This window comes from Dendroctonus ponderosae, unplaced genomic scaffold (genome assembly GCF_020466585.1).
Source record: "Dendroctonus ponderosae isolate FM_Combo_2020 unplaced genomic scaffold, Dpon_F_20191213v2 Dpon_F_20191213_8, whole genome shotgun sequence".
Classification (NCBI taxonomy): Eukaryota; Metazoa; Arthropoda; class Insecta; order Coleoptera; family Curculionidae; genus Dendroctonus; species Dendroctonus ponderosae.
In genome coordinates, this window is record NW_026019016.1 from 8,680,234 (window position 1) to 8,691,084 (window position 10,851).

At 32.8% G+C, this 10,851-nt stretch overlaps 1 protein-coding gene across 1 annotated transcript in view; it reads left to right on the forward strand.

Annotated features, from left to right (window-relative positions):
• Positions 1-631: 631 nt before the first annotated feature.
• Positions 632-10,851, forward strand: part of LOC125505399 (calcium/calmodulin-dependent protein kinase type II alpha chain-like) — a 48,039-nt gene continuing 37,819 nt past the window's right edge. The window contains exon 1 of the mRNA XM_048669140.1: positions 632-666. Within this exon, the coding sequence (XP_048525097.1) occupies positions 632-666 (35 nt within the window). The remainder of the gene's footprint in view (positions 667-10,851) is intronic.

Below are 10,851 nucleotides of genomic sequence, written 5' to 3' on the forward strand. Positions count from 1 at the left end.
AAATAAATATGTTAATAGGGGTTGGAATATAATTGTTGAAAAGGTATTTAGCAATTTGGATTAGACTCTTCAAGAAAATTGAACATGAAAAAAATTACAAACTCATGAATTAGCCATTAGCAGTTTCGTACTACTATAATCCATTTTTAGTATTATTACTAAAATCTTTAAAAAGAGTAATGCAAATACTGAAGTATAAAATGCGTTTCTGTGGTTGATAAATCTATAAGTGGAACACGGAAGAATCGATCAGTTGAACTTATGCAAAATGTGAACGGGCAAAATGCTATTAAACTTCCCATTTTTTATAATTAACGGATTCAGACGCAAAAAAGTCTTAACAGGCTTGCAGTTTAATGCAATTAAACTTGCGTCTTTTGATAATGGTTTTTGAATTTTGAGTTAAAAGCTCTGGATGCGGTTTTTGCTCATTTTTGCTTGATGTGGTTGTCGGCAAAAATCTCCCAGTTTTTTCGCGCTGCATTCTTCCTTATTATTTTCGTATTTTTGACCAACTATTGTACTTTTCACAATTTACTTTGGTTTGCCAATATCTTAAAAATAAAAGCTTGTGAGTGAAGATTGAAATAATAAAAGCATTTATTAATTGTTTTAGCTTCTAATCGTAATTATGGGTCTTCGATTTGGAATCAATCAAGATGAAAGGTTTGGTGGGAATGTCAGCGTCGCCTCCAATATTTCATATTTTTCTTATAGCTGCAATTCATGGTTTTCCTGTTCTTTTCGTATATTCCTCTACCAGCAAGCTCGTTTGTCACAACTGGATATAATTGATAAAAACTCCGCCTCTTTTATAAATAAATTTCGATCGCAAATGCCATCCAGCCTGGGTCAAACTACAACTTAAATATTAACAATTTCCCAATCAATTAAAATTTGTACTTTACACAGACACAGCTCTGTATGATGTGTATAAAGTGTCATTATCTTTATGGCAATTTTCAAACTGAGTAAAAGCACGCTATAAACTAAATATGAAAAAAATATCTTTTTTCCAATCCCTAATTGGATTTTGTTTTATCTGAAACATTTTGTTTGGAGTTTCACAGGTTAACTTCAGTAGCAACTGATCTTTTTTGTCCACAGAATTGCATTGGCTGATAACAATGGTGGCATATAAATAGGTCAAACAAAACAGTATAAAAGAGTTTTCGGCTTGAATGCGACAATGTCACGAATCCTATAGCGAACGTTTTGAACTTGAACGGAGAAACCTTAATTTATTTAATAGGTTTATATGACAGGGATGTACTAGATCGATACATTAATGCTAACATATCGAATCGCATAGAATCAGCGCGATTTTTGCTCTACAGTCTGAAAAGTTAGAAGGTAGAAGGTTGCTTGTATTGCATCGGATTGGTTTGAACTAAATTGGTTTTGAGTTTCTGAGTTAGTTACAATAATTCCGTTTTCAATATTTTATTTAACAAGAGGTTTCAAGTATTTAGTTCAAATTCTTATTGGTACCATTAATTTGAATCTGACTTTGTTTTACTGATGAACAATTTAGTTCCAATTTGCGTTTTCGAAGACACTTACATGAAAAACACACACCTAAAACAAACAACACGTTTCGGTATAGCATAATTACTGTTCATCGTCGCTTTCCGCTTCCAAGGAATACCTACTTATTAAGTGGAGAAAATAGAGCAAATAAACCTAATGATTAAGTTTTGCTCAGAACCGTGGAAAATTAAATTTTCATCGCGAGCAGTTTGCCGTTTAAATGCACGTCGTCCCTTTAGAAAAAGCTTTCTACTTACATACTTCGTTTCAAAGCAACTTAATTAAAAAGTTTGCACCACTCTAGAGGCGTTTCCATTAGGGCAATGCTCCGATGCTTACATTGTAATTCAGATCTCACGTATTTGTTTTCCTGTAATCAGAAATATTTTCCATGGATCAGGTGCACTTTGAGGGGAATACTGGATGCTCTTGTACTTATGCCAGTAACTCATTGCTGAAGTTGGGAATAACTGTGCGCCTAAAGCACTTGAAAAGATTTAGCGTTTATCTTGAGGAATGAAGCGGGTTTTTGAGTAAAAAATATGAAGAGTAGCCTAGGATAAACTTGAGCTTTTCCCTAAACCGTTAAAACACCCCCGCGTCAGCGAAAAGCAGAAATATTATAAAAAGGGTCCAGTTTATATCCGAAAAAAACTATAGAAATAAACTAGAAGAAAAATGTGACAGTGTAGCACTCCACGATTTATCAGTTAACGTTCATTCGTTAAAGTTATTTGTTTAACTGCTAAACTTTTTAACATCAGCATATTTACTTAAAGCTTTCTGGCAATAATTACAAAATGCGCGGAGTGGCTACATTCGAAATCTTAAATAAAAAATCTCTAAAACAACTTCGTACTAACGAATATTAGAACAATAAATCTGGGAGAGCCATAAAATTAATTTAAATTTAAAAGTCACCATCCAAATCCGGTGAAATTTCGTTATTACAGTTACGTATACTGGCATGGTTTAGCGATGTTAGATTTAATATTTTTAAGTTATACTTGTGCTTTTCTGAACTTCCATGGTTAAGTAGGAGATTATGAATGTTCTTTACATTTGGTTTAAACGCCTTGCATTGATGGATGTTTTGACAATTTTTCGTTATTTAACGGAATTGAGAGTTTATTCTTCTTATGTACGGTGTCCTTTCAGAACGTTGGTTACCAACAACAAAGCCGTCCTTTGTCCACGGCAGCTCTAAAAAGTTACTAACTTGCTAATTGCGTTGCTATGTTCTTTAAGTCTATGTTTTTGTTAGTTTCTTTAATAGGAATTGTTTTCTCTTTTATATCTGTACTATCGGCACTAATTGTGATTGTTATGTTGAAGTGGATTTTACTATGGGTTTTATTTCGGTATTAAGCTGTTTTCAAATTCCTCTGTGCCCTTCTTTCTGTTTGAATTCTTTTGATTTTGCACGCACATTTCGATGAATGAATGAATTTTGCGTTGAAAATAAGTTAAACTATAAACTTACGTTTTGACTTAGTGTTTTCCATAGTACTTGCAAAATGCACATGTTTCGGACATATTTAGACAAATTGTCGACTTCTTCGAAAGCGATTTTATTCCATTTAGAGTCTACACCCTGCCTACATTTTTTGCCTGTATCATCACTGCAGGTTTGTAGCTTTTTTCGTTCATATTTTTGCTGGCTACAGACCCCCAGCTTTATTAATAATTGTTGGTTTTCTTTAATTTTCTGCATTGTTTTTTTTTTGTTATTAAGAAGCTTTTGTAAGGGAGAAAAAGTTAATATGTACAAAAATTAATGTGATTTAGCAGTGATGACTGACACTCTAGGATCATAAAAATACTTATGTGATCTACCGATTATTCATATAAACCACTTACAAATAGGCAAAAAACTTAATACATTTTTCGACAATAGGCATACCTATATTTTCATCAAGATGATCGTCAGTAATTTAGGACAGACAAACAAAATTTGGAGGATATTTTCATCCATCTACAGTTTTACAATTTAAAATCTACCGGTTGTTTACCATTTCCTACTCACAGATTTCCCGCAAAAATCGTTTTGTTTTTCGTAAAGAAATGTTTTTCACTGTGCACTTATGCATTTCGGTTTGCTCAAAATATTGTTTTTAGCGTTTTAAAGCATTGCATCATGTTCTAGTCTAAATGCAAGTTAGTGTCAGATGAATTATACACATGCATTTAGGGTTGTTTATAAGTTATTCTGGTAGATCCTTGGGATGTAACATTTATATTGAGATACTATTAGATTGTTTATCTTTATTTGTTGGAAACGAATATATTTATTGACTTTATTATTTGTGAATTTATTCATTGCATTATTTCTATGCGAATGTGAAGATTGTCTGAGAGATTGCCGACTCTTTTTAGATTCATTGACCACAAATCAGTTTTTTGCAAACTAGCGGCTGACAGACTCGGTTAACATTTTATTCTCGATGAGACTGATTTATTGCCATATTTTAATTTCTTTAAGACCTTTCAATGATCAATAAGTGAGCAATTGGATTATCAGTTAGTTCACTTATGTTATTTTTTCTAGTTCTCCGCGTTGAGAATATTTAGATTATTGCTGTTTTAAACCGTTTCGCCATCCATGAATCTAAATAAAGATGATGAGGGTCTTCATTTATAGACTTAAATGTGTACTGTTTTATATTGATTGTTGTGGCTTCTTTCAATGCTGGTGATTAGGAGATTTCAAATTTCCAAGATCTGTACAGAGCATTTCAATTACTATAATTTTATAGTTCTTTGATATAAATGGAATTCCTTGGCTAATTATTTATTGAACAAATTATTCAGTGGCTCTTGTATGTCTTATTCCACGTTGTTTATGGAGTTTACAATTTCATTTTATTCAACTATTTGTTTTGAGGTAGACATTGGAGCTTCAGTTTTATTTACTTAATTTTTCCAGTTTCCCTTTAGAAGCCATATTAAGATTATTGGTGTTTTCAACTCAATTGTAACATTCTAGAGTAAACGTTTCCCATTATTTCTTTCCCAATTCTAGAGTCAATTTTTAATATCATTTGGAATTAGTTTAATATTTTATTTAATTAATTTAATTTTGTTATTTTCGCGGAGAATCCATCCAATATCACGTGAATTTTCTATTGGCTTGGGATAGTTAGCCTGGTGTCGCAACTGCCAATTTTCATTAGAATTATTAACGCCTTTGAATTATTTACGAAAACTGCTGTCTGCACTCTCAAACTATTGTTATTGTGCCAAAAATACGAGCCGCTCAGACATTCTAGTTTAGTAGTCGAGAAATGCTAGAATTTATTAATTGGATTTCCAGATTAACTTGTGAAGGGTTTACATGATTAATAGGCACGACTTTTGAGCTTTCACCTAGTGACCTACCTGTATGTATCGAAAGGTATTGTGCTTCCGATAAATTATTAGGTGAAAACTCTAAGAATAGACAGTTGGCGGCTCTCGTTTCATTCGAAATAGCGTCGTAGCTATTTTGAGAGCCCACGGTAAATTTAGCGGTGTCTAATATTTTGAAAGCGGCAATTCGATGTGTTTTAATCCCGTAGTACTCAATCAAGAGTGTTTTTGGATGCATTTTTCACAGCTTAATGCGTAGTAAACTCCGTTGTGGCCGTAAAAATAACAGTGAATGAAAACGGCGGACCGAAACTATCTAAATGGAAATTGAACAGATTTATGATCAGCAACGTCATCCTTGGCCGGTAAAAAATGTTGCTACGTCTTGGACCTTAATCAAAACGTCTATATTTAAATATCTGGAGCTACACTTAAAGTTTTATTGTTGTATAAAAATACTCCGACGCCGGACGTCCCGTCGAGGCGCGCAGAAAAACTGATGCAAAATGAATTTATAACACAGTCTAAGTGGCACTTTCGTAAATTTTTCTTCACAGCGGAATATTCACAAAGCAATTTGCAAGTTGCATGAAGAAGTGGGAATAATCAGTGAAAATCTGAAAGTAAATGGCACTTTCTTTTATGAGGCTCTAAACATAGGCGTCGCGTCGCATTTACTGGGTATATAATATATTTCTCTGGCTGTTCTAGATATGATTAAGTTGATTACAGCTGTAAGTTTTGATATAGGTCATACACTGATTGCAGCTGAATGCAAAATTAAATTGAGTTTTAAATATTTATCTTATTCTGTGTGTGTTTGGTGTTTTCTTAAAATCATGAGCTACATTTTTGTTATCATTTCTTAATCACGTTAATCCTTAACGGACATACCCGGTAGTTCTTTAAATAATTGCAGACACTTTGGTTCAAAGTTGGCAAGAATTAAGTTTTTGCTCTTTGGATTGACATCATTTGGAATTTAATCGAAAACATGAACATTTTATTACTGACTTTTTGCTTACAGTTATGTAGGCAAACGATTGTTTCGTAAATTTTTCACACACACCACAGTTTTACGGTCCCAAATAGTTTTATTTTATTTATTATTTAACGAATTAATTTTTTTTTCGTATTTTCTGCAACTGATACAATTACATGCTCATTAGTATTTGGTTATAGAGATTTCAGTTTAAACGTTTTCGTAAATTATTATATCTATTTTTTACTATCACCAGACAATTTTCTTCCATTTTAATCCATTATAAACGCACGAAATATTTACTGTTCCAAATACAAAATACTTCCTTTGGCTCAATATTTGTACATGTAAAATCCCAGTGAAGAAAATGAGCGCTTTCTAAACAAATACCAGAAGGCCTATCTTAAGACTGGGTTTTGAATTTAAGTCCTCCTCAGTAGAGCTCAGCCTGATTCTAATCCTATTATTTTATTCAAATTGATAAAAGCAGACAATGTGGAAGTGGGCACTGCGACACAAAAGATTTGAATCTCAGGAATAAATATAAACGAAGAAATTTCACGTTACAGCAAAAGGACCATTAGCTTTAACCTAATTACGAAGGGAACAGTGTTGAGCCAAATAATCATTACACATTTACTGATGACGGGGTTCCCTTTGTTAACTCGGGATTATCTCTTTTCTCATCGCTTTTATCGAAGTTGTGCATTAATTTGCATAACTATTTCAGTTTCAGCCATAACTTTTCCATATCTGGAATACTGACACTCGCCCTACTTCGCTAACTTTCGAGTGGTGCAGCGAAACACGACTGCATTGCCCATATCTACTAAAGTTACACGAAACTTTCGCACACGTTTCTGTGCTGTTTTACACTTTTTCTTTTATTGAAAAAATGGAACAATTCAGTTTACATTTAGTAAAAAACAAAATTTCTTCTTATAATATTGCGCGCATTATTGCACACAATAAGCGCATTAAGAGAAGCATAACAATGTATTTGTCATTTCGATTGCAAACGGATTGTTAAGTGAAATATTTAACACATACATACATCATTGCAATTAATAGTCGCTACAGAGCTGGATAATTAATCAAACTTGTTTTGTGTGTAAAGTATGACTATGCATTTGTTCACAATTACAACACTTTCTTTATAATTTTCAAATTTTGCGTGTAGTCAAAGTTCCAACAGGTCCAACTTGTTGGCGATTTATCAACAGTTAGCGATAGAAATTGATAGAAAAACACTCCAGCCAACGTTTCTGGTATGTGTTAGCCATCACCGGAACTCTACAAGGGAACCGAGTTTGATAATACACAGTTATTATCAGCTACACATTCTCTACATGTCTCCAACATTTGCAAAATTACCTTAAATTTCAATGTTGATTTTCAGTTCTATCGATGTAACCAACTGGGTTTAGTGTTAGGGCATGTAAATTTTGATTATTGTTCCTAATTTTTAAAGTAAATTATCAGCCGATGTGATTTGAACATCTGGCTGGCATCCAATTTTTTAAAGATCTGGTTGGTGGCATTGCAATGGAATCTTTTTTCTCGTAAAACGTAATGGAAAGCCATGAATCGCATAGGAGGAACTGCATTTTTTCAACTTATGTTCTATGTAAAAAATACGCTCATTCAATTTCTGTATTGAATTGATCTAGTGCTCGGTTTCCGTAATTTGCTCGACAAAAAAATTACATGTTTTGATCAGAAAAACGTTCTAATTTTTAGATCACATGTTTATATTAGAAATCTCTGTTGCTCTTGCAAATATTTTTTTTGGAAAATATTTAAAAATGCAGCACTGTGAACATGAATTGAATGTTTTCTCTAAAAAAATGTTTTTGCAAAGGCCACATAAGATCCTAATGTAAGCCTTGTGTCCTAAAAATTAGAGTTTTTTCTGTATCATCCTGTACCAGGGAGCTTTCGGACATTCGCATAACCCAAAAATGCATTGCATTTTTGTTCAGCATTTCTGCCATGCATTGCATTTTTGTCCAGCAGAAGAAAATATTTTTTTCAAGAAGTTTTCCAGCCGGCATTCTGCACGGCACGAGCGAAACACGGACGATACAAGCCACTAATGCTTGCGTAGCGTCAGCGATACATTATTATTCAGCATGGCCTAAAAGCTCGAAAACTCACCAGTATGATCCACTGCTTGAATGACTGCGAAAGATTCTTGGTTTTCTGGTTGCTTTGCATGTTCTAGAAACAAAAGGAGAAATAAATTAATTATGTTCTGAAAAAGTCGCTGCTGGTCTTATTGATAATACTTTGACAATATTTAAGGCTTACAAAACTAATTGCATAGGAATAACATAAAAGGGGCATCGTCATTACCTAACACAAGGAGTTGTGAAGATTACTTGAGCACCATGTTTTCACCACAACACTGGCGAAATTGCACGTTTTTAAACCTTTTGAATCAAAGCATTTTAACGAAAGCTACATGAGTTTTGTTTTGGCCGGGAGTGTGTTTCCAAGATAATTACAATGGCACTTAGGACGGGGAAAAATCGTGCAGGCCCTTTTCGTGCCGTTATTAGCTAAGAAGCTCTGAGAGTCATTTTCTCATTAAAAATAAGCCAAACAAGAGAAGGGCGGTGAAGGACTTGTTGAATATAAATAATCCCGTCGAGTTCAAGAAAAATAATAGAAAAACATTGTTGTAGAATAAATTCACTAGCRCAGCTAATGATCATCTTGTGCTAAAAATGCTGCTTAATTTATTGCAAGATACTGAAGAAAGAAAAGTTCATTTTAAAAGTGACATTTTGTTATATCTATGGTAAATGCATGGACATGATAGAAGCATTGGACTGCGCCTCATAAACTTCTATTCTACAGACATGTTCAAACCAAAAGAATAGGTTGTGCTAGTTATAAAACATCATGACTGTTCTGAAAGCAAATAATTTATTTATTTAATTATATTAACTCGGATTTGCCGCATTTTAAACTAAAGATGATTAACTAAACTTATGTTTCGACTCAAATTAATCACTTTCATGGTTTTTTGGTTTATTTATATTATTTGATGTCTGTAATTTGATATAAATAGCTGAATAGTTTTGTAGACCGCAATACATTTTTAAAATGATCTTCTGTTTTATTGTTTTCTTAGTTAATAATTACTGCATTATTTTTTAATCGAAAGTGATCACTTTTATAGGTTTTCAGTTTAGGGCTGATTTTTATCTAAGGTTCAACGCGCCTTGTTACCCTGAACTTCCGATGACTGCAAAATGTTTCTTTCATTATTTTAGATGGTTTTTTTTTGGCAGCCGTTCCCAATTACGATGCGGTACACGTAGCTCCATTTTTGATAAAACAGGTAGACATTTTGTCACCAGCTGAAGTAAAGTGGCTAAAATGCGTTGATGCCAATATGAAAATCAACCTTTATTTGTAGTATTTTCACGAATTTACATAACCGATTTGGACACGACTTAAACAATGCTTGCCTGTTTTTTAATCATACCTAAATTGCAGTTATCACATTAGTACCAAGTACGTTTTTTGTCAAACGAGAGAAGTTGGATAGTAGATGGACAAACCCTAAGGGAATGTTAGATTTCCATGTCGATTGAGGCTAAAATATGTCATATGTAATATGTTTACYCGTTTCGAAATTTTATTATTAGTTACTTAYYTTCTYTAYATATGACATTCACAGAATCTCAGTYTYTTTATTYGGTTAGAAKTTTTCTGCAGAACATGTTAATGCGGATTTTWTTAATACATTTTGTTACTCATTTTCCCTAGCCCTAGCCTAGCCAACCAGTAAAAATTTGACTTTTTGCAAATCGTATAGGGCTTATTSAAAATCAMTATTTATACATTATTTGATTACCCTTTAATGTTGTGACACTGCCGGAAAATAAAAATCAACAGCTGAATCGAATAATCTCTCGAAGCGACATTTTACAATTTAGTTTACTTTTGCTTTTTACAATCCTTATTGATTATTGTTTATAAAGTTTCGCTTGTTCGGTTCGGAAAAATATTTTTGGAAAAAAACCCGGAAAAAATTATTAGGGTTTTGTCCAAAATTTGAAGCTGTAAAAGTTTTGAAAAAATTGTTCACAAAATGGTTAAGCAGCGAAGTGTTCCAATAGAATTCATTGGATAATTTTTCACAGAAAATAACTGAATTTTGTCAGTGTCAAGTAAATCTTTAGAAAATAATGCGTTACTTGCTTAGAAAGAATTGCTTAAGAAAAACTTTGCTAAAATTGGAAAGACCTGAAATTTTAAATGAACTTTAAATTTCTTCAGAGCGATGAGGTCAGCGAATTTTCCAAATAATTTTTTGTAAAGTTTTGCTCTGGTCGTTTTTTCTTTACTTTGGGAAAAAAGTAAATAACATTATTTGGTTTTTGTGCCAAATTCGAAGCTCAAAAGGGTTTTAAATATCCTGCAAAGCGATGCAAGAGGCCAATATTCTAACGACATTAATTGTGTCGTTTTTGGCTGAAAAGACTTCATGATTGTCAGAAAAGACGAAAAGCATCAGAAAATACTGGATTTTTTGCGCTTTCCATTAAACATTTTTCGGTTTGTAATCGTTTTTTCAGATAACCTTAATGATTTTCCGAAAAAAACGGGAAAACTTATTTTCGTTTTTGTCCCGAATTCGACACTGAAAAAGGTTTTTGTAAAATTCCTTCAATTCAATGCTATAAATTTATCTTGTAATTTTTCTCGTAAAGTACCTCCAGAGTGTCAGTATTTTTAAGTTTTCTACAAAATAGAGCCTTTTTGAGTATAACGCATATATAAGCAAGAAAAAATTCAATCAAAACTAGAAATCCACATTTTTTAAACCAACTCTAAAGTCTTCAGAGGAATGGGGGTGTTTTGCACACCTTTGTGCTTTAGTGCGCTGAGGATTACTGCTTGCCTTTTTATTTAGCTTTTTATAGATGATTGATTGGATGATTGCTGATTTATTAATTTCTATTTATTGATTATTA